Below are 19,204 nucleotides of genomic sequence, written 5' to 3'. Positions count from 1 at the left end.
ACACACCATCTACCTGTACCTCCCGTAGAATTCTGCATTGTTTTCATAATCCAACCGGCCATCCATTCAGGCTTATCCTTTAACTCATCAAACGGCTGTCCTAACGCGTCTGCCAAAGGGATTCAGATACTCTCCCTCTCAACAACAACAACAACAACAACAGCTACAACTACAACTACCTGTACCTCTTGAAGAAGACTATCTTTCGTGTTTTTGCAAACCAACATTCTGCCTGTACCTCTGGGAGAACAATACCTTTTCCAACTCGTCACCCAACTAGGTTTAGTCAACACATAGTCTCTTCCATACCCTCCCATCAACACCATCTCCAGGAGAACACTGCCTTATGCGTTTTGCAACCTAGCAACGTAGCAGACACCACATCTCATCAGATACGTTCCTGTTTCAAAACCTGGCATTCTACTTGGCCTTTGTTACAACCTCCACTCATTACAATCTGCTGGACTGAACATCTGTCACCAGCCAAGTGGTGGTTTCTTTTGGTTTGATCATTTCATCTTTCAAGAGAAAGCACTCGTTCTACCTACCGTCACAGAAGTTGACTCCGTCGATTTCATCTTCCATTTTCCTCTCACAAAAGGAATATCCGTCCGATCTGTGAAGATAACTTTAGGTGAGTTGACTTTATCTCCCATCTTCCCCTCCATGACCCTTCACATCAACTATACTAACCCCCATCAAACCAGACAACTCGGCACCCTACATCATTACTGACGTTGTCTGTTCTACGGTATTCGGTATTGATTATTGATATTAGTCCCAGTAAGTGTACAGAACTATTCAAACAGTATTTCGCTATCGCCGAGCTGTCATATATCCTCTTTCATCACTGGCTGCATCTGCTGGTCGCCCCTTTCATCTCTGTTGACCCACTCGTCGTCGGCGCCAGCTCACCCTTTACCGTCATATTCATTTGTGCTACACAACCTTCCACAGTAGGCTCCAGTGGTCTATACACATATTCCAAATCCGGCGCGCTGTTGCTTCCCTGATCAACAACCTCACCTCTCAATTCACTCTATTAACTGGCCGGAGCCTCGAGCTAACAACCTTGTCTAGTCATTGTTGAATCTAAGGCCAACAACCAATATGATGGACCAAGCCCAGTCAGCATTCTTCTCAATGCTCCCGGGCGAAGTTCGTAATAAGATTTACGAACAGTTTGCCTTTGATGTGTTCCACTCCCCTGAAGGCTCATTTCAGCAGGGGTTCGCCCTTGCCAACACATGCCGCCGTACCAAAGAAGAGATGGGTGCAATCTTGGCAAAGCATGTAGTCCGGATCTATTATCCCCAGAAAAAGAATGCCTTCAAGTTGACTGGCATACAGCATGGTTCTACCGAGCTTGGCAAGGTCTTGGCTATAACTGTTCATCTGATTTGGGAGGACACACTACTAATGAGATTCTTCTCTCTTTGGCGTCAATCCTTCTTCGCTCTCAGCCGAGAGCTAAACAAGCTACCTCAGCAGATTGATAGCGTCTTGGGCATGCCAAACCTACAATACGTCCAGATCCAGTTGCACCCTGCCCCGGAACCTGAGGTCTGCCAGGGCGCTGTTAGTGGCTTGGATGAATTGCTCAACCACCCTGCCCTCAAGGCTGTCGATGTGTACGGAACCTGGCAGGACTGCAAGGACTACAATGCTCCTCACGAATATCTCCAAGAGCTGCAGAAACGTCGCCACCGCGAACGCATGATCAATCTCTTTGGATGCACCGACAGCGACTTTTCTTTGCCTGACACCAAGACAAAGACTCTGATCGTCGAGATCACTCGGTTCTCGAGCACCGCCGCTCTCGACGCCGACATGCGTGCCCAGACGGAAACCACGAAGGAGCCCGAATTTCCTTGGTACTTCAAGACGACGGATACCAATGGAAGATTCTGGGGTCCTGCTTTGTTCAAGTGCGTGCCACCCACATGAACCAAGTCGAAGCTCTCCACACCCTTGAATCTGAGGTGGATGTCTACTGGCCCACCGACTTCGAGTTTCTCAGCATCAACTGATGTAGCGTATGGCTATTGAGATACCCTTGGCGACGATGCTTTTAAAGCACTTTTCGCCCCTCATGGTTTTGCACACAAAGATTTTGCACACAACGACTTTGCCCAGCGCGATTTTGCATTGAACAATTTGTATCCATTGGAGGGATATTCGGAGGTTGTTCCACCCCTTGTTCTCCAGATCTTTAAGCTTCCACAGGGAAAGAGATGAAAGCATTCCAATACAAGAGAGAGAGAGAGAGAGAGAGAAAGGCGAGGATAGAGCAAAGCAGGATTAAAGCAGGAAGGAGGAAATGGTCTGGCGTTTTTTATTGATATTCTTCGATTGTCGATACCTGTTGACAACAGAGAGAGCTGCAAATACATCGATGAAGGAGAACACCCAAATTGCAGAAGAAGTATGATCCGGGCAGATACTGAAATTCCAATACTCTATAGAACCGTAACTTCGCTTCAATGTGATTCTTTTCGCAGACTAATTGCTGTCTTTATTCTTTGAAATGGCATGCTTCACGATAGTATAAGTTCACAGAGTCGAGGCAAAAGTTGAGCCACGCCTGCCTATGTTGTCTTTGTTATAGTGCCCACCCTCACTGGCGTCGACCAGCCATTAATAGCTTCCGTCGTCAAACCCAATGGGACCGGCAGGTCTTCTATGTTAACCTCACCACGAGCAACCAGGTCCCGAGAGACTTCCATGTCCACCCTAATCAAGATGTCCCATGGATCTATTGCATGCATTACTGTTGTTTCCACCCCATCCTCCTCGTCGCCGTCGCAGTTATTATTGTCAACTCCACCGCGTCGGTGGTTGTTATCCCATGGGATACGCAACAGATCATACTCTGCCTGCTTCCAGACCAGCCTGTTCAGGAACCATAGCCCCCGCAGTCGAACTCCGAAGTGAATCACGACCCTATGCATCCACGGCGGTGACCCGTGTAGGTGGTCATGTACCACGATGACTTGAGCCGCCTGACCCAGAACCAGGGGCAGGCCTTCCGCATGCCAGCGCCAGACGGCGGCGCCCCCGACGAAGTTGAGGATGAGCACATCGCGCCGCCAGTCGATGGCAAAGCATCGGCGCTCCCAGTCCATCGAAGGGAACAAGTATGTCGACAGATCGTCCACGAGGCAAGAGTCGTCGTAGTAGGCGACGAGGCCGGGCATCCTCGTTGTTAGGGTTGAGTTGGGGTTGGCAAGGGCCTCGCGCCACAGTTGAGCCTCGCTCTCAGGCTCGCTGATGCCTAGTTGGGGGGCTAGCATGAGTTGATACGACGGTCTTGAGGGCGATGGCAAGTCGGGCAGTGATGGAGATTGTGCGGACGAAAACACCGTAGGAGACGAAGAGTTGCCGCCACGCTGCGATGCTGACAATGGCGGACCTAGTAGCTCGGCCCGCGCCTCATGGCAGCTGTGCAGAAGCGCCAGGCGCGCTTGGAGCCGCGACTGCAGGTACTGCTGTTGCCAGCGGCGCGGGATGTGGATATAGGATCTCGGGGGCTCCCAGTCCGGCTCGTACGCGTACAGGAGAGGCAACACCATAGGGCCGGTGCTGGCCTCTCGTTCAGCGGCCATACGCCAGATCTGTAGGCGGAGCTCAGAGGGCAGGTCCATGAAGCGATGGAAAGAGGGTTGAGATCGATGCTCGCCTTTCGTGGGCATGACGTCTCGTCGGCTGGAGGACTCGGTGCCCATGGAGGTCGGAATCTGCTTTATATTCTCTTGAATCGATTCTGTAATGATTTGTAAGTCAGCTGCCTTGATTATCATAAAGACGGACGGGATTCGACGTACATACCCAAGAAGACGCCCTTTTCCACATGGGGACAGTATTGTAAATGAAGGAAACGGCCATGTCTTGCCACTAGTCTACTCAGAGCAGAAGTGAGTCGTTTGCTAGGCAATTCCCAGTGGAATTGGCCTTGCAGGGATGCATTGCTTCTCTGAGACCTGACTTGCACAGGCAAGTCGGGGTGACTGTGATGTTGTGAAGGCCACTCATATGATCAAATGAGTAATGGGTCTTACTCATCTTCTGCGAAATCAGAAGTCACTCTCATACGAATCCGGAATCATCGGACTCGTTGACAAAGCTTCCATCTTTTGGATCATCGGTAGTCTATATGGCTCATAGCTAGAATTTGACCACGCTCCCTCTCTGTACTTTCACCCTCTTGCCGACGTCTCACTGCGCACAGAAAGAACGGATCGCAGTGAAACTAGGCCTACTGCACTTACAAGCGTGTGGGCATGCAACGCAATAGCTTTCGAATGATGGGCATATTGGTCATGATATTATGGTACGGTTTCGGGTTGAGAAAGTTTGGTCAATCGACAGATAGTCCTGTTCTACAGTTCTGGCACTAGAGGAAAAACAGAAGGCGAAGCCATATGCCGATCAAACCATCACCTGGGACATCTAATTTGGCCAACATGCAAACACCAAATTCATTCCCTCGGTTGCTGAGCTAATGACTTAGCTCGTCAAGATACGACTTATGTCTATTCACCATTGACTGTACCGGGGCTCTCTAGGGTTGCTTTGCTTCAACGCATCTATGTATTAATACATGGTCTATATCGAGCCTAGGAAACCTGGTCTCTGCGCTGGACTTCGAGCTTCGTGAAAGGGTTGAAGAGGGTGAACTCGTGCATCACCACATCCGGCAGCTTCTTGTCGCCAACAAGCCGAAAATCGTACTCTAGTATAAGCTTGACGAGAACCATCTTGGCCATGACATTGGCCACAAATCGCCCGGGGCATGCCCAACGGCCAGATCCCCATGTGAGGACGTCGTTGTCCACCTTCCGGAACGCCTGACCCCCACAATGCCGCAGACCATCGAACGTATGCGGGTCGCGGTAGGTCTCCGGATTCATCGACTTGATCTGAGGCACTGTCGTTATCCTCTGACCCTTGTGCAATTTGAGGCCCGTCGACAGCGTGAAGTCGTCCTCCACGTGGCGGCTGTAAAGAACCATGGCGGCAGGGGTCAGACGTGCCGTCTCTTTCATGACCGAATCCAGTTTCGGCAGGCTGTTGAGGGCGCTGTTGGTCCAGTTCCCTGGGTTTCATCGTAGACCTGTTGGATCTCTTCTCGCACCTCCTCCAATAGCGACGGGCGAATACTCAGGTTCGCTATCACGCCCGAAACCACTCCAGCCGTACTGAAGGTCGAGCCACTTGTGAGTGCGCCCACAAGCTTCGCGAGTATCTCGGGATCTTGCTCGACGTCTGTTTTCCCATCCCTGACCATCCACGAAATACAATCCTGGTGTTCTTCTTCATCACCATCAGATCTTTGCTCGGCTTTTCTACGCCGCTCGATCTCAGGCACGACAACATCTTGGATGGCCTTCCAAGTTCTAGCCAGGCTCCATTTCCACGGTAAGAGCCAGACGAGGGTTGACTGGAGCCAAGAGGGTACGAAACGCATAACGAAGACTATGGTAAAGACTGCCTCATGGTTAGCGACGTAGCCTCCTGAAAATACTTGGTCTGATGGGAAGTAACTGAACTCACTATTTCTGGTATGCAGATGACACAAGCGCACGATCTCTGGATCATCGCACAACGGCGATCCGTAGAGCATCAGCGCCACGGCCTCGCTGATAAACTCGACAAAAAGCTCCAGCGGCTTAATGACTGCCGCTTCTCCTGGCGTTTGCGGCAACGCACGGGTCATGGCAGCCGAGATCCGCCGGTTCATGGGCTCGATCTGCTGAGGCAGTGCCGGGCTCAGTCGGTTCAGCAACACCTTGACGTGGAAGCCCGTCTCTCTCACGATATCGATCCCGGTGATGTGTCCCAGCAGCGTATGCGCGTGGAACTCGCGCGTGCTGATGACCTCAGCAGGGAGCTGGTTCAGCTCGGGGATCATGGAAGCCGGGAGGACGGTGACGTCCATGTCGCCTCGAGCCAGAACATAAGGGTCGTCTCCATACTGTTTTGAATTTCATTATTAGCGTCCTTTCATCATAACTCAGTTGGGCTCAGCAATAAAGCCTTCTTGGGGTGTCCCTCACTTCCACGTGAGCCTGCTGAAGAATCCTCTTCGCCCAGAACCCCCACCGGATTCGGGTGATGAGCTGGGGCTCGAAAGGCAATATTCGGTTCACCACTGGGAGCTTGTTTGCATTCTTCTCAGCCGGGATTCCGTGCCAGCAAAGATGAACGAAGTAAGCTATAGCCAGGGGCAGGGCATATATCTGGAAATAGCCCACCAAAGAGGGTATAAGGACGTGAAGCCAGTCTGCGAAGTTCTGGACGAGCATGGCAGCGTCGATAATGACACACTTGGTGGCAACAGGTGTAATGGCGACCTAGGTGTATGAAAACAAGGAGTATGCGCCCGTCCAGGTCTGTATGCCGTGCCTCGGCCAAGAGCGACGCGAGTCAGTTGTCCGACCCAAGGATTTTATGTCGCCTGGGGAAGGTGGTGGCAGCCCTACTCGGATACAAGTGTCCGCATGCGGGTTCTGTGAGATTCGGAGCATGGGAGCCCTACCAGGCGGGCTGAGACATGTTGGCGGACCGCGGTACTGGCAGGTACCTGGCGGTTACTCGTTGACTCGACGGGTGACGGGACACGTGATACGTGTGATGAGAAGAAGCACCTGCAACAGGGCCGTGCCGCTCTTGTGCATATTGCTACCTATACTTGCGTGTGTGAGTGGGTGTGGAGGGAGGAAAGCGGGGTGGACTTCCTTTTCCTGCGCGAGCTGCTTCCGAAAGGGAAAAGACCGACATGGCTCCGGCCAGCCGTGCTTATGTGTTGCATTGGCACTCGCATCTCTGCTTTCCTGCACATCCAGACATACAGCTCCTCCGGATGCCACGGTTCCACACACACCGGCTCCTCCTACTCCAAATACGGTGCCTCGTTCTCTAGATACGGCAAGTCAATGGACAGAGGGTATTTCGGGACGGGGGGTGCTTTTGGGATGTCGCCCGCCTTCAGCTTGGCGGCTTGTCGTCTGCCAGTAATACTTACTTAAGTCACACGGAGAGGGATATGTTTGTCTCTTGCAGGTGCTTCGAGAACCCTTCGGAGCTGTGCAGCTGGTGTTTCTGGTCATATCACCTTTCCTGCCCTCCTTATCACATCTGCTGGTTCCGCCACGCGACAATTGCTGGGCGCTTGCTCGCTTGCTTTCTCTCGAATCGCTCGTCTGCGTGCTTGCTACCAACATGTCGTCGCCCGCCCCCGCCGCCCCCGGCTTGTCGCTGATCACCAAGGATCTCATCATCGTATCCGCTGTTTTCCCGGTGCTGTCGGCCATTGCCATCTTGCTGCGCTTCAAGGCTCGACGAGTCACCAGGGCCGGTCTGAAGTCGGACGACTGGTGGATTCTGGCCACATGGGTTCGTGAACATGGCGTTTCGCTACCCCGCATACTCACCGCTCGGGCGTGAATCTTACTTATGCCCATTCGTGTTACTAATCCAAACCGCGATGGCAGATGTTCACCTTTGGTCTCAGCGTCGTGGTCTGGGTCTTTGCCGAGATCATGGGCATAGACCACTACAAGACCGATGTCCTGACAGGCAACAAGAATGCGTCTCTGGTTCGTTGTTTCTTCACTGGCGATACTGCACTAGCTGTGTCTTGGCCCAGCAGCTGCAAGCTAACACAAACATGTCGTAGTGTCTCGTCGTGGAATCGCTACTGACCCAATTCGACTTGACGACGGTGAAAATAGCCATTCTGCTCTTCTACCAACGCGTATTCCCCGTCAAACCGTTCAGGATAGCTGTCTGGGTCGCCATTGCCGCCGTCAGTACCTGGGGCATCACTGTCTTCTTCGTAGGTCGACACCCCTCCTCTCCCCGGTCGCTGCTGCTTGCTCGCGGACGATCTCCTCTTCGAGTCGGGTTGCTGACTTAGTGTGTTTCACCAAACAGACCATTCTCTTCCAAGGAGACCCCCGTGACTTCATTGTGGAGGGGAAGCAGGAGTTTGTACTCGACCCCATTGCCGTCGGCCAAGCCCAAGTCGTCGGAACGCTCGTGCTGGACTTTGTCGTTCTCCTCTTCCCCTTGCCCATGATCTTCGGCCTGCAGATGCCGATGAAGCGAAAGATTGGCTTGGCATTGGTCTTCTGGCTTGGACTCTTGTGAGTGCGAAATCGACCACGATATGCTTTGGAGCTCAGTTTCGCTAACCTGCGAGGTCGTGTAGTTGCTGTGTCGCCGCACTGGTGCGAGTCATTCTCATCAACAGGATCCTTCACGACATCATCGATGCGCCGAGCCTAGTTTGTATGCTCCTGCACTTATCCTCTTCTTCCCTAGAAGTGAACGTCGTTCTCTAACACCCGCACGCTCAACCAGATACCCAAGCCACTCAATTCATATTCCTCTTGATGGAGCCCAACGCCTCCATCATCGCGGCCTGCCTGCCATGCTACGCCCCTTTATGGGGAATCGGTAAAGACGTCTTCATGCGCAGCTACCGGTCCATCTTCTCCGGCACCGATCGAAGGAATTTGCGAAGCCATACGGACCACAGCCGCCTCGGCGATGGGCAGTCAAACACCGCCTCGCAAGAGCATCTGTCACACGACGACCCGGAATGGAGGGGCGAGTCCCAGACCAAGACCCATATCCGGACCTACGACCGCCAGTCTGGCGAAGATGGCTCGATCCCTTTGGAGAACATGGGCAAGATTCAAGTCACCCGCGGTGTGGATGTGACTTCCAAGTAGTTACATTCCACCACCTTCTCTATGATAATGGAAAAATTAAGGAGGGCGTGCTCGTATTATTAGCATTATCGTAGTGGAACTAAATTCACATTTGACGACAACGGGAAATAAGAATATCTTATCGCCGATTTCTTTCTATCCTATTTCCTTTTTCTTAATTTTGTTCCTTAGTTGCCAAGCTCAGAACGTTCATCCCTCCCCCGCTGCTGATGCAACTTTCCAGTTGTATTAATATCCTTACTCTGAACCTGTGCTCGGTCTAACCCATGCTCATCTAACACAACACTCGTCACGTGGTAGCGCTACAATAATGGTCCTTTTACACTTGGACCATCCATGTATATTTCCCTTGAGGAAAGTAACACAGTTCGGGCGATCTACAATTCATGGTACCGGAACTGTCTTTCCTCTGCGTCGAACAACCATCTTCTCCCACGGCCACGAAAACAGGAATTCATGGGCCATGAGATTGGAGGGTCTGCCACGGCCCGGGAGGAATTGGAAATCGTACTCTGTAAGGAGCTTGACGAAAAGCATCTTGATAATCAAGCTTGCGAAGAATCTCCCTGGACACGCCGACTTGCCGTAACCAAAGTTCAGCACGGTTTTCCCCGGGGACGAAAACAGGTACTCCTTGCCGTCTGCAGACGCATCACCTCTTTTGTTCACCTGGACAGAACAACGGGCACGGTAGTTTCGCAAGCCGTCGAACTGTTCAGGGTTCGATGTATTGGCCGGGTCGTTCTCGATGGCGAAGATCGGCATGCAGACGTACGTCCCCTTGGACATGTGCAGACCGCTACTGAAAGTGAAGTCCTCCTTGAAAAGCCGTTTCATCCCCAGGGTGGTCGGCGGTGACATGCGTTGAGACTCGCGGAGTACACTGTCCAGCTTGTACAGCCTGTCGTAGGAGCCGGGATTAGCCCACGCTGCTTCCGAGTTGAACACGGTTTGCACCTCGTCTCTCAGCTCCTCCACCAAGTCGTGACCACTGGCGGTGATGTCGTAAAGGACGTTAACCATTCTCAACAGAGTGGTGTGTACCGACGCAAGAGCCAGGAGAACTTCGATGTGAGCAATGGTGTCGGGATCACGATCTGCGCCCTTGGCTGATTCGGTGAGCCAGTATAAAACGTTGGAAGTCTCCGGGTCAAAGCTATCAGGGGTAGACGTGTGGTCCTCCTGTATAAGCTCCCTTATCTTCGGTTCTAGGACGTCCTTTCCTTGCTGGAGATAGTGCCGGCCTCGCCAAAACGAGGGCAAGAGGACACTGACGAGCGGATGTACCCATTGTGGCAGTATACGGAGAATTACTATGGTTCTGAACACTACAGTGACGATTAGCTCTGTACGAAATAGGTGCTCGTCCGCAGCATCCGAAGGCGCCGGGGTCTTAGTCCTACATACAATTTTCGGTATATTGGAATGCTACTTCGAGCCACCTTGGGTCTCGACAAAACCCTGGCCCAACCAACGCACGTGCGGTGAGCCGCGCCGAAATCTTTCCGAAGATCTGGTACGGTTGGAACTCGGCCCAGTTATCATGTTGCAGCTTTGGGAATGACTCTTGAAGTGCAAAGCGAAGCTCTGCCTCCAGAGCTGGGGTGAGCAAGGACAGCCGCGGCGTGAGCTTCCGCTGGACTATAGAGTGGTGTATCCGACTCTCCAGGATAAGATTCAGCCCAGTATAGGACCCGAGGAGATCGTGCTCCAAAGCACCGTGAGGACTCGCAACGTTGGATGGTAGGACAGAGAGCTCTTCGAGCAGCGAGGCGGGCAGGATCACGATATTTCCTTGATTCCGCACCAGTTGGAAAGTCCCCGACTTATACTGCACATGTCGGATCTAATCGTTAGCAAATACAAATTGGTTGTCTAGAGTTGCATCGTTTCCTAAATGCGGCATAATTGAATGACACGTGCCTTCTGGTAACCCTCTTGTAATAACCGAGTTCCATCCCAGAAGAAGTCGAAGTTGAGCTTCAATCGGGGTGCTATCTTCCAGCTATTGCCGATCAGAGGATGTCCTGTATGCTTGCGGATCGATAGTAAGTCTATGAGATAGTACATAAACAGGACGGAAGCAGATGACCACAGAAGCTGGATAACAGTGTACTCCATGACGGCGTTGGAAAGTATAGACGTAGGGCTGTAGTGGCAGGTCGCCTCTTTCGAATACTGATTCACCTTTGCACACTGGCTGATTAAATGCCGGGATCTTGGCGTCCCACCGCGGCGGCTTCATGTCTTGATGTTACGTAGTGAACGTCCTGCAGTGCACATACTCGTTGGCTCCAACCTGCATATGCATATGCCGTCAGCACATCTCCTTATGGAATGGCGGCTGATCCCCGGTCGGTGCCGCAGCGGCATGCAGTCAGCAATCAGCAAACCCCTCGCCCCCTCCAAATCAGAGAGACGCGACATGCCTGAATGCGGCACATGGCGGCACAGCGACGCCCGAAGTACCAGATGTGCGACATGTTGATCCAATTTTGTTATGTTTGGGTTGGTTGGTCGGTCATGTGTCTTGGCAATCATCTCGCAATCACTTCGGCAGGCCGATCATGGCCCGATTCAAACCAAAATGGCAGCCAATATATGCATGCAACCCGTCTACATACAGCCAACCGCCATGTCGACCGATGGGCAATGGGACCTGTCGATTTGGGCAGCCCAGCTCCGATTCTTCCATCCTCTCCCATACTGTGCCAGTGTCGCGTCAATATCCTCCGGCACCCAAGACCGTCCAGATGAAGCCACAACCGGCAACATCCCACCCCTCGACGGTCCTGACCATCACCTGTATTTTCCTTGCCAAGTAGCGCCCGCTCTCGCGCCAAGATGCAGTCCGACAAGAACCAGGAGAGAGTTGACTCTGACTCCGTCGTGGCCGGATCAAATCAACCTTCTTCTCCTGCCGGCACGAGCGAGAAGCGACCGGCAACTCCTCCTGTCGATGATTCCATAGACCCTGCCAACGAGGTGCAAGGCACCAAACTGATCCTGATCCACACAGCCCTTTGCCTCTGTACCTTCCTGGTGGGCCTAGTAAGTTGATGATGCACTCGACCAGCTACGGCAGGCAGCTTCTCCCCCTCGCTGACCAGAGTCAACCCGCTGTAGGACTTCAACCTCGTCGCCGTCGCCATCCCCGTCATTACTGCCGAGTTCAATTCCATTCAGGATGTCGGGTGGTATGGTGCTGCGTTCCAGCTCGCCCTGTGCTCCACGCAGTCGCTGGCGGGGAAGACATACGTGTTGTTTCCCAAAAGCTGATGTATCTGCTGTACCTCTTCGTTTTCGAAGTCGGCAGCCTCCTGTGCGCCCTGGCGCCATCAACACAGGCCTTGATCGTTGGGAGGACCATCACAGGTGTAGGTGCGTCTGGCATCTTCGCCGGGGGGCTCACGATCCTGACTACCATCGTCCCCTTGCACAAACGGTCCATCTTTACCGGGACCATCAACTCGACTTTTGCCATTGCCAGTATTGTCGGTCCAGTTCTGGGAGGAGCCTTGACCGAGTACATCACGTGGAGATGGTGCTTTTACATTAATCTCCCCATCGGCGGGTTTGCCGGCCTCGTCTGCGCCGTGCTTCTTCGACTCCAGCCGGCCCAAACGGAACGCGCACCCCTGGCCAAGAAGCTCAAGGGCCTGGATGGGCTCGGGTTCTTATTGTTTGCCGCCGCCCTGACCATGCTCCTATTCGCCTTCCAGTGGGGAGGCGTCCGGTATGCTTGGAAGTCCGCCACCGTCATCGGACTTCTCGTCGGGTCCGTCGCGACGGCGTGCCTCTTCGCTTGCTGGCAACTGTACTTGCAGGACGATGCCCTTATCCCTCCCAGTCTGTTCAAGACCCATCGCAACATCCCCCTCGTCGTGGCTAGCGCTTTCTTCCTCAACGGGCCCTTTCAGGCCGTTATCTACTGGCTGCCCGTGTGGTTCCAGGCCACCTGCGGTCTGTCGCCGGTCCAAAGCGGTACCTACTACCTCCCGACGGTTATATCCGACGTCCTGGCCGCCTTCATAAGCGCTGGTGTTGTGATGAAGATCGGGTACTGGAACCCTCTGCTGTTGGCAGCCGAAGTGTTCGCGTCGCTTGGCGGTGGGCTCCTCTCCACGCTGCGGTTGAATAGTTCCATGGGCAAGATCATCGGGTACCAGATCTTTGGCGGTGTTGGATACTCGATGGCTACCACGATGGTGTGTTAACACTTTTACCTTCCCTTCCCTCTCTGGCATTTCCACTGATTCTCAAACACACCATTTAGATGCACGTTGCCGTACAAGCCTCTCTGCCCAAGGAGATCGCGCCTCTAGGCGCAACAACACTTCTAACGTTTGTATCTGTCAGCTGTACTATCTTCCTGGGTCTCGGTCAACTGGTCTTCCAGGCACGTCTGACGGACAACTTGTCCTCGGTAGTGTCGCCGGATGTCGTGGACAGAATTATTTCCGCTGGAGCCACGAACCTTGCGTCGGTCGTCGATAAAGGGGTCCTGCCTGTGGTGATTGAAAAATACGGCGAATCCGCCACTCAAGTATTTGTAAGTTAACGACCCTCTTACTCCCGTTCTTCTCTTTGTGGCCTAATTTACTAACTCTATGGGTTCAAGTATATCACTGCCGCCGCCCCTGTCATATCCTTCTTCCTCGTGCTGTGCTGTAAATGGACTTCTACTAAGACAGCATCCCTGAAGAAGGCGGAGACGCCAGTCTAGTAAAGTTGCCACAGGACGTGCGCTGGGCTTTGTCTTGCATCATTTACTTGGGCTCCCGATTGAAGGGCATTGAATCTGTACATAGCTTATCGTCTAATACATTGTAACCATGTATAATAATTTTAATAATTATATCTGAAGTGAAGTTCCGTACCCATCTTCGCCTGCCGCCAGATGCAGAAGGGCATCTCATCGCTTGACACCTAATTTTCACACGGTATGAATGGAACGATCTGGCACCTCACACTCGGTAGCGTTATCAATGCCATGTAAGGATATACTGTGCCGAAGCCTATGTGGCGCGATTTCTGTACTTCACAGATAGCCAATGGGCCGAGGTAGGTGTGCGGTAAGTATTGCACGTAAAAGTAGAATACCACTATGATATTCGTGGCATGTGTAGTCCAATAAGACCAATGTGTAGTGTAGCAGTTCTTCTCGTGAACAGTACTTTCAATGTTGGTAAGAATAATGTAGGCCAAAGCAGTATACTGCTAACTCGTACCCCTCCTATTTGGAGGCCGCCTCGTCTTGCTCCTTAATCTGCTTCTCCCACTCCTGGAGGGACTTCATCCCCTTCGGAAGGCCGACCAAGGTTAGATCCTGCTCATCCATCAGCCTCTCCTTGGTCGCCATGGACTTCTTCCAAGCCGGCCGGGCCGTGACGCGCTCGTGCCAGGCCTGGACGTTGGGGAACCCCTTGAAGCCGTCGCCGGGCGCGCACTTGGTCACGTCCTCGAGGCGGTCGTTCCAGGGCGCGAAGGCGATGTCGACGAAGGTGAGGCGGTCGCCGACGAGCCACTGCTTGCCTTCCAGACACGCCTCTAGTACGCCAAGCACGCGGTGTACCTCCTTGTTGTACCGCTCCATGGCCGAGGGTAGCTTCTCCGGGTGATGGTTGTTGAACCACCCCGCTTGGCCGAAGTAGGGCCCCTGCCCGCTGGCTTGAAAGTACAGCCACTGGTTGAGATGGGCCCTCTCGCTCACAGAGCGGCCCGACAGGGTCTTCTCCGGGTCGTACTGCTCACAAAGGTACGTGATGATGGCACCGGACTCCCAGACGACCAGGTCGTCGGCATTGGGGTCCACGATTGCTACACACGCATTTTCAATAAGCTAGCCCTTCACACGGCAGCTTTCAGAATTCAGAAGGAAAAATGCTGCACTAACCTGGAACACGACCGTTGGGGTTGAGGTCCGTGAAGGGCTTCTTCTTGATATTCTCAAACCGGATGGACTTGATCTCGTAGGGTACTTGCAGCTCCTCGAGTATGACGACGACCTTCCATGGGTTTGGTCCAGGTGCTGGGCGGATAGTAAGCATAGTATCAGAATGCGGGTTACTCTTGAGACGGCAGGGCTGCGTTGACTTACGGGCCATCCATACTTGAATTGGCTTCGTCATGTTTTGTGTGCTCTGCTGTTTGGTCTGAGGTCAGTCCCAGTCGACTACTACGATAGATAGACAGGGTCTCGGTGGTTTGAAGAAGAATAGGGGTTAGCTATGTTTGGTGTGATTAAAACACGGCGATATTACCCCAACGCACGCAAGGGGGGAGGGGGGTGAGTTGGGTCTTTCGGGACAGCGAAGCCGTTTTCCGCCGCCACACCTACATGTGCCGCACACACACACACAAACATACACACCGAAACAAGGGTGACGGCCAGTCGGGGAGTTTGCTCACCGTACAACTATATTGCACGGCATACTGTGCAACTTCGGTAACAACCCATCTCCACCCATGCACATGCAAGCGAAATCGGAGATTGGACAGCGCGTGGTTGGTGGAAGAGGGAGCGCCAACATTGCAGGATCGTCCACATCTCTGGCCATGACTTGGCGATATGCCTTCCTCACCACTCCCTGCTCCCCCGAGCAATTCAGTGCAGACTTTCGATAGCCCGTGAAGGAGGAAATGCCAGTGCAGCATGTTACATGTCACTCTGCATGCTGCATGCCAATCATGTAGTCAGCACAGCATGTGGGTCGCTGACAGGAAGAACCAGCCATCCGCAGCGATGCTTCCGCGTCGATCATGCCCGCGATCCACTACGGCGCCAACTTTGGCTTGTTTTTGCTTCATTGAACAAGTACCGAGCAGTACCGAGCAGTACCTGAGCCTGTGGCTATGTAACGGCCAATGGTGCAGGGTATAACTACCGTTGGTTGGTTGCTGTGTGACATTTCCAACCTGCTGTAGGGCTGCCTGTACTGGATAACACATTGTTCACGGGATACGCTGCTCTTCAAACTGTTTGCTGCATCTAGGCAATTGCCTCTTGCCCACCAAAAAGCCGTCTTTGACATGGATAGCTCCATAGTAGCACAAGCCAATGCATTGCTGTCGAGGCTCGCCCTTCAATGTTCGACCAGCCAGGGCTTCGGCTCCATTTCGACGTCCATATACGACACGGCATGGGTTTCCATGGTCCCAGATCCCCGGGTCGAGTCGGCTTGGCTGTTCCCCGAGAGCTTTGAATATCTCTTGGCGACGCAGCTCCCGGACGGGGGCTGGCCCAGCTACGCCACGACCCTTGACGGCATCTTGAACACCGCTGCAGCGCTGCTGTCCCTCCGGAGGCACCTGAGAAGCGCGACGCCTGCACACCCGGACTGGGTTTCCAGGAGCTCGATCGCCGAGAAGGCATTGTGCGCCATGCTGGACGACTGGGATGTGTTGGCCAACGACCAGGTGGGATTCGAGCTTCTTGTCTTCCAGCACATCAAGATGCTGCGTGAGGATGGCGCGGATATCCGATTCGCCAATATAGGCACGTTGGCGGCGCTGTACGACGAGAAAATAGCGAAAATACCCCCGTTCAGTGTGCACAAGGCGCCATCGACACTGTTACACTCTCTCGAGGCTCTGATTGGACACATTGACTTCGACCAGGTAGGCCAATGGAGGGAATCCAACGGATCCATGATGGGGTCGCCATCGTCCACCGCGGCATATTTGATTCATGCGTCCACGTGGGATAACGAAGCCGAAGACTATCTGAGAAGAGTCCTGAGCCAGGGATCGGGCAACGGTAATGGAAGTGTTCCTAGTGCATGGCCAACAACGGTGTTTGAAGTCACATGGGTTAGTATTGATGCCCCGTCCATCAGCCTCCTGAAACACAAACTGATAACATACGTAACGTTGCATAGGTTGTGGCCACATTTGCAGCAGTCGGTATATCAGTCGATGTGCCCGAATCAACCGCCATCAGTAATTTTGTTCAGGGGCTGCTGGCCAGCCCCAACGGCACTGTCGGCTTTTGTTCGTCTATGTTGCCCCTGAATAACAAGCGGCGAGGGATATCATACTAATACATTTGAGATCCATAGCTCCGAGCGCACTGCCAGACGCCGATGACACTGCGATGGCGATCGCAACTTTGCAGTATCTGGGCAAAGCCCCTGATTTGGGCCCTTTCATCGACACATTTGAAGCAGACAACCATTTCAGAACATACGACGCCGAAAGAAACCCAAGTATCAGCGCCAACTGCAATGCCTTGATTTGCCTTCTTTCCCGGGACGACCGATGCAACTATGTCCCGAAAATCGTCAAGGCTCTTCGTTTTATTTGCAACCAAGTGATAGCGGGCAACGTCAGGGAGAAATGGGCAAGTACTTCAAGAAATATCTATCTTCTCTTGCATGACTAGCCGTACTAATGATCATTCATATAGCACCAAAGTGAATTCTACTGGATGAAATTGATGTCACAGGCTTTTAGTTTACTATTCATAGACGGCAATGAGCTGCTTCACCAACAGCTCTTGGAGCATGCTCCAGAGCTGAGATCCGACATCATCCAAGTTTCGCTCCACGTGCTCTTGTCGATACTTCAAAGACAGCGTCCGGATGGTTCGTGGGAAGGTGTTTGCGAAGTAACAGCCTATGCCACCTTGTCACTAAAATCGCTTTCTAGCCTGCCGTGGACCTCGCAGATGCGGTGCGCCCAGCTGGCTCTGAGTATGGAGCATGGCAAATCGTTTCTTCTGGCCAAGAGGGACCAGTGGTGTCACGGCGACTACTTATGGACCGAGAAAGTCACATACGGGTGTGGAATCTTGTCGGAGGCATATTGCCTCTCAGCAGCTGCAGTATCTCCCATCTCCGAAAAGGACAGCCAATTGTCTTATCAGTGGGCTCATCTACCCGCAGGCGTTGCTCAGAAGGTGAAGGGGGCTCGGAAACTGATCCAGCGCACCCCGCTCTTCCAGGGGACATCACCGTACTTGTTGGATATTGCCGAGTTACAAGCATGCTACTCAATCGAGACGCTCGAGCGTGGAAAACATCAGGTTTTCCCCCGGACTGGGCTGGGCGAGGATAAGTATCTGGCCTTCATACCCCTGACGTGGACAGCCTGTAGTGTTCTGCAGAGACATAGGCCACTTAGCATAAGCACACTGCGCACCATGATGTCCCTATCAATGCTCAACTACCAAGTAGACGAGTACATGGAGACGATTGTCGCAGATAACACAAGTCTGGAACTGGACAATGTTCGCTTGCTGGTTGATGGGCTCTTTGAAGGAGAAGACGGCCATCGCCCCAAAAACCGGGATATTTCAGATGGGGATGACGATACCCATATGGCAGACGAGGACAGTGTATCCCTGAGAAAAGTAGAAAACGGGATTGCCAAAACTCTAAGGCGTTACGTCGCCTGGGTTCTGCAGAACCCCTCCGTCGTGGCCAGTGGCGCCGGCAACCAAAACAAACTACGCTACGAGCTCCGGGCTTTTCTCCTGGCCCACATCACCCAGGGCGAGGACAACCGACGAATTGCATCCTGGAAACAACACAGGTCATGCGATGGGGAGCGACGGTCCCCCAGCACGGACATTGACAGCGGCTACAGTGACGACGGGGCCGTCGATTCCTCGCATGCGGCAACAGCAGCAGCCATGCCCGGCAGATCATTCTACAATTGGGTGCGGACCACTTCGGCCGACCACACCTCATGCCCCTTCTCCCTCGTCTTCTTCGTCTGCCTCGTGGTCGCAGGCCACGCCGGTGGAGCTGGCGGAAACGACGTCTTCGCCGCGCCCAAGACGGCCTACGTCCTCGAGGACCTCTGTCGCCACCTGGCCAGCCTGTGCCGCATGTACAACGACTACGGGTCCATCGCGCGCGACCGGGCCGAGGGGAACATGAACTCGGTCGATTTTCCCGAGTTTCGACTGTCTTCGTCCCCGTCGTCCCTGGATCGCGCCAAGCAGGAGCTGATGTGGATCGCCGAGTACGAGCGCCGCGGGCTCGACGGCGCGGTGGCGGAGCTCGAGAAGATGGCCGCTGCTCTGGGAGGAGGCTCCGATGGCAGAACCGTAGTCGAGGCTCTGGCGGTGTTCCGCGATGTGACGGACCTGTACGGGCAGATCTACGTGATCCGAGACATCGCAACTCGGGTTCGATGAGACGATCGATATAAGATGAGATTCTCCGCATGTACGCACCAAGTGGGCCTGACCCCGTTCTTGGCAACGCGGCCAACAATCCCAGGTTGATGCCGAGATCCCGGACTGCGCCGCTCGGGGCTGAAATTAGTTAGGATAGATAAAGACATCGTATCCCCTTTGGAATGGCATGTCAGACCGTCGTCCTTTCAACATCCCAAGTCCCATCCGTCGCCAATTGCCCATCTTCACCGCGCCCATCCCTCTCTGGCCCAACTCAAGCCGCTCGCTCTGCCTGGCTATATATCTGCTCGATTGCCGTTTCTGTTCCTCGTCTGATCAT

At 53.4% G+C, this 19,204-nt stretch overlaps 8 protein-coding genes across 8 annotated transcripts; 5 read left to right on the top strand and 3 right to left on the bottom strand.

The window, feature by feature from the left end:
• Positions 1 to 1,110: 1,110 nt before the first annotated feature.
• PG998_005682 (uncharacterized protein) lies at positions 1,111 to 1,947 on the top strand (the record flags this gene model as incomplete). The annotated part of the gene is made up of 1 exon (XM_066872500.1): positions 1,111 to 1,947. The coding sequence occupies one exon, from the start codon at positions 1,111 to 1,113 to the stop codon at positions 1,945 to 1,947; it is 837 nt and encodes a 278-aa protein (XP_066732597.1).
• Positions 1,948 to 2,848: 901 nt separating this feature from the next.
• Positions 2,849 to 3,209, top strand: PG998_005681 (uncharacterized protein; the record flags this gene model as incomplete). Its single annotated transcript, XM_066872499.1, has 2 exons — positions 2,849 to 2,968; positions 3,018 to 3,209. The coding sequence occupies 2 exons, from the start codon at positions 2,849 to 2,851 to the stop codon at positions 3,207 to 3,209; spliced, it is 312 nt and encodes a 103-aa protein (XP_066732596.1).
• Positions 3,210 to 4,616: 1,407 nt separating this feature from the next.
• On the bottom strand, positions 4,617 to 6,305 carry PG998_005680 (uncharacterized protein; the record flags this gene model as incomplete). Its single annotated transcript, XM_066872498.1, has 3 exons — positions 4,617 to 5,095; positions 5,161 to 5,974; positions 6,057 to 6,305. The coding sequence occupies 3 exons, from the start codon at positions 6,303 to 6,305 to the stop codon at positions 4,617 to 4,619; spliced, it is 1,542 nt and encodes a 513-aa protein (XP_066732595.1).
• A 916-nt stretch (positions 6,306 to 7,221) lies between these two features.
• Positions 7,222 to 8,738, top strand: PG998_005679 (uncharacterized protein; the record flags this gene model as incomplete). The annotated part of the gene is made up of 6 exons (XM_066872497.1): positions 7,222 to 7,395; positions 7,494 to 7,598; positions 7,679 to 7,837; positions 7,936 to 8,147; positions 8,213 to 8,292; positions 8,365 to 8,738. The coding sequence occupies 6 exons, from the start codon at positions 7,222 to 7,224 to the stop codon at positions 8,736 to 8,738; spliced, it is 1,104 nt and encodes a 367-aa protein (XP_066732594.1).
• Positions 8,739 to 9,122: 384 nt separating this feature from the next.
• PG998_005678 (cytochrome P450) lies at positions 9,123 to 10,859 on the bottom strand (the record flags this gene model as incomplete). Its single annotated transcript, XM_066872496.1, has 3 exons — positions 9,123 to 10,066; positions 10,218 to 10,584; positions 10,656 to 10,859. The coding sequence occupies 3 exons, from the start codon at positions 10,857 to 10,859 to the stop codon at positions 9,123 to 9,125; spliced, it is 1,515 nt and encodes a 504-aa protein (XP_066732593.1).
• Positions 10,860 to 11,582: 723 nt separating this feature from the next.
• On the top strand, positions 11,583 to 13,464 carry PG998_005677 (uncharacterized protein; the record flags this gene model as incomplete). Its single annotated transcript, XM_066872495.1, has 5 exons — positions 11,583 to 11,789; positions 11,865 to 11,998; positions 12,055 to 12,946; positions 13,015 to 13,290; positions 13,360 to 13,464. 5 exons carry the CDS (start codon positions 11,583 to 11,585, stop codon positions 13,462 to 13,464), a joined length of 1,614 nt encoding a protein of 537 aa, XP_066732592.1.
• A 510-nt stretch (positions 13,465 to 13,974) lies between these two features.
• PG998_005676 (glutathione transferase) lies at positions 13,975 to 14,869 on the bottom strand (the record flags this gene model as incomplete). The annotated part of the gene is made up of 3 exons (XM_066872494.1): positions 13,975 to 14,558; positions 14,635 to 14,769; positions 14,839 to 14,869. 3 exons carry the CDS (start codon positions 14,867 to 14,869, stop codon positions 13,975 to 13,977), a joined length of 750 nt encoding a protein of 249 aa, XP_066732591.1.
• Positions 14,870 to 15,770: 901 nt separating this feature from the next.
• On the top strand, positions 15,771 to 18,882 carry PG998_005675 (uncharacterized protein; the record flags this gene model as incomplete). Its single annotated transcript, XM_066872493.1, has 4 exons — positions 15,771 to 16,550; positions 16,619 to 16,730; positions 16,799 to 17,083; positions 17,207 to 18,882. 4 exons carry the CDS (start codon positions 15,771 to 15,773, stop codon positions 18,880 to 18,882), a joined length of 2,853 nt encoding a protein of 950 aa, XP_066732590.1.
• Between the last annotated feature and the right edge of the window lie 322 nt (positions 18,883 to 19,204).

Source organism: Apiospora kogelbergensis (genome assembly GCF_038363985.1).
Source record: "Apiospora kogelbergensis strain CBS 113332 chromosome Unknown utg000003l_segment0_segment0, whole genome shotgun sequence".
In the NCBI taxonomy this organism is placed as follows: domain Eukaryota; kingdom Fungi; phylum Ascomycota; class Sordariomycetes; order Amphisphaeriales; family Apiosporaceae; genus Apiospora; species Apiospora kogelbergensis.
This window is presented reverse-complemented; position numbering and strand designations above follow the sequence as displayed.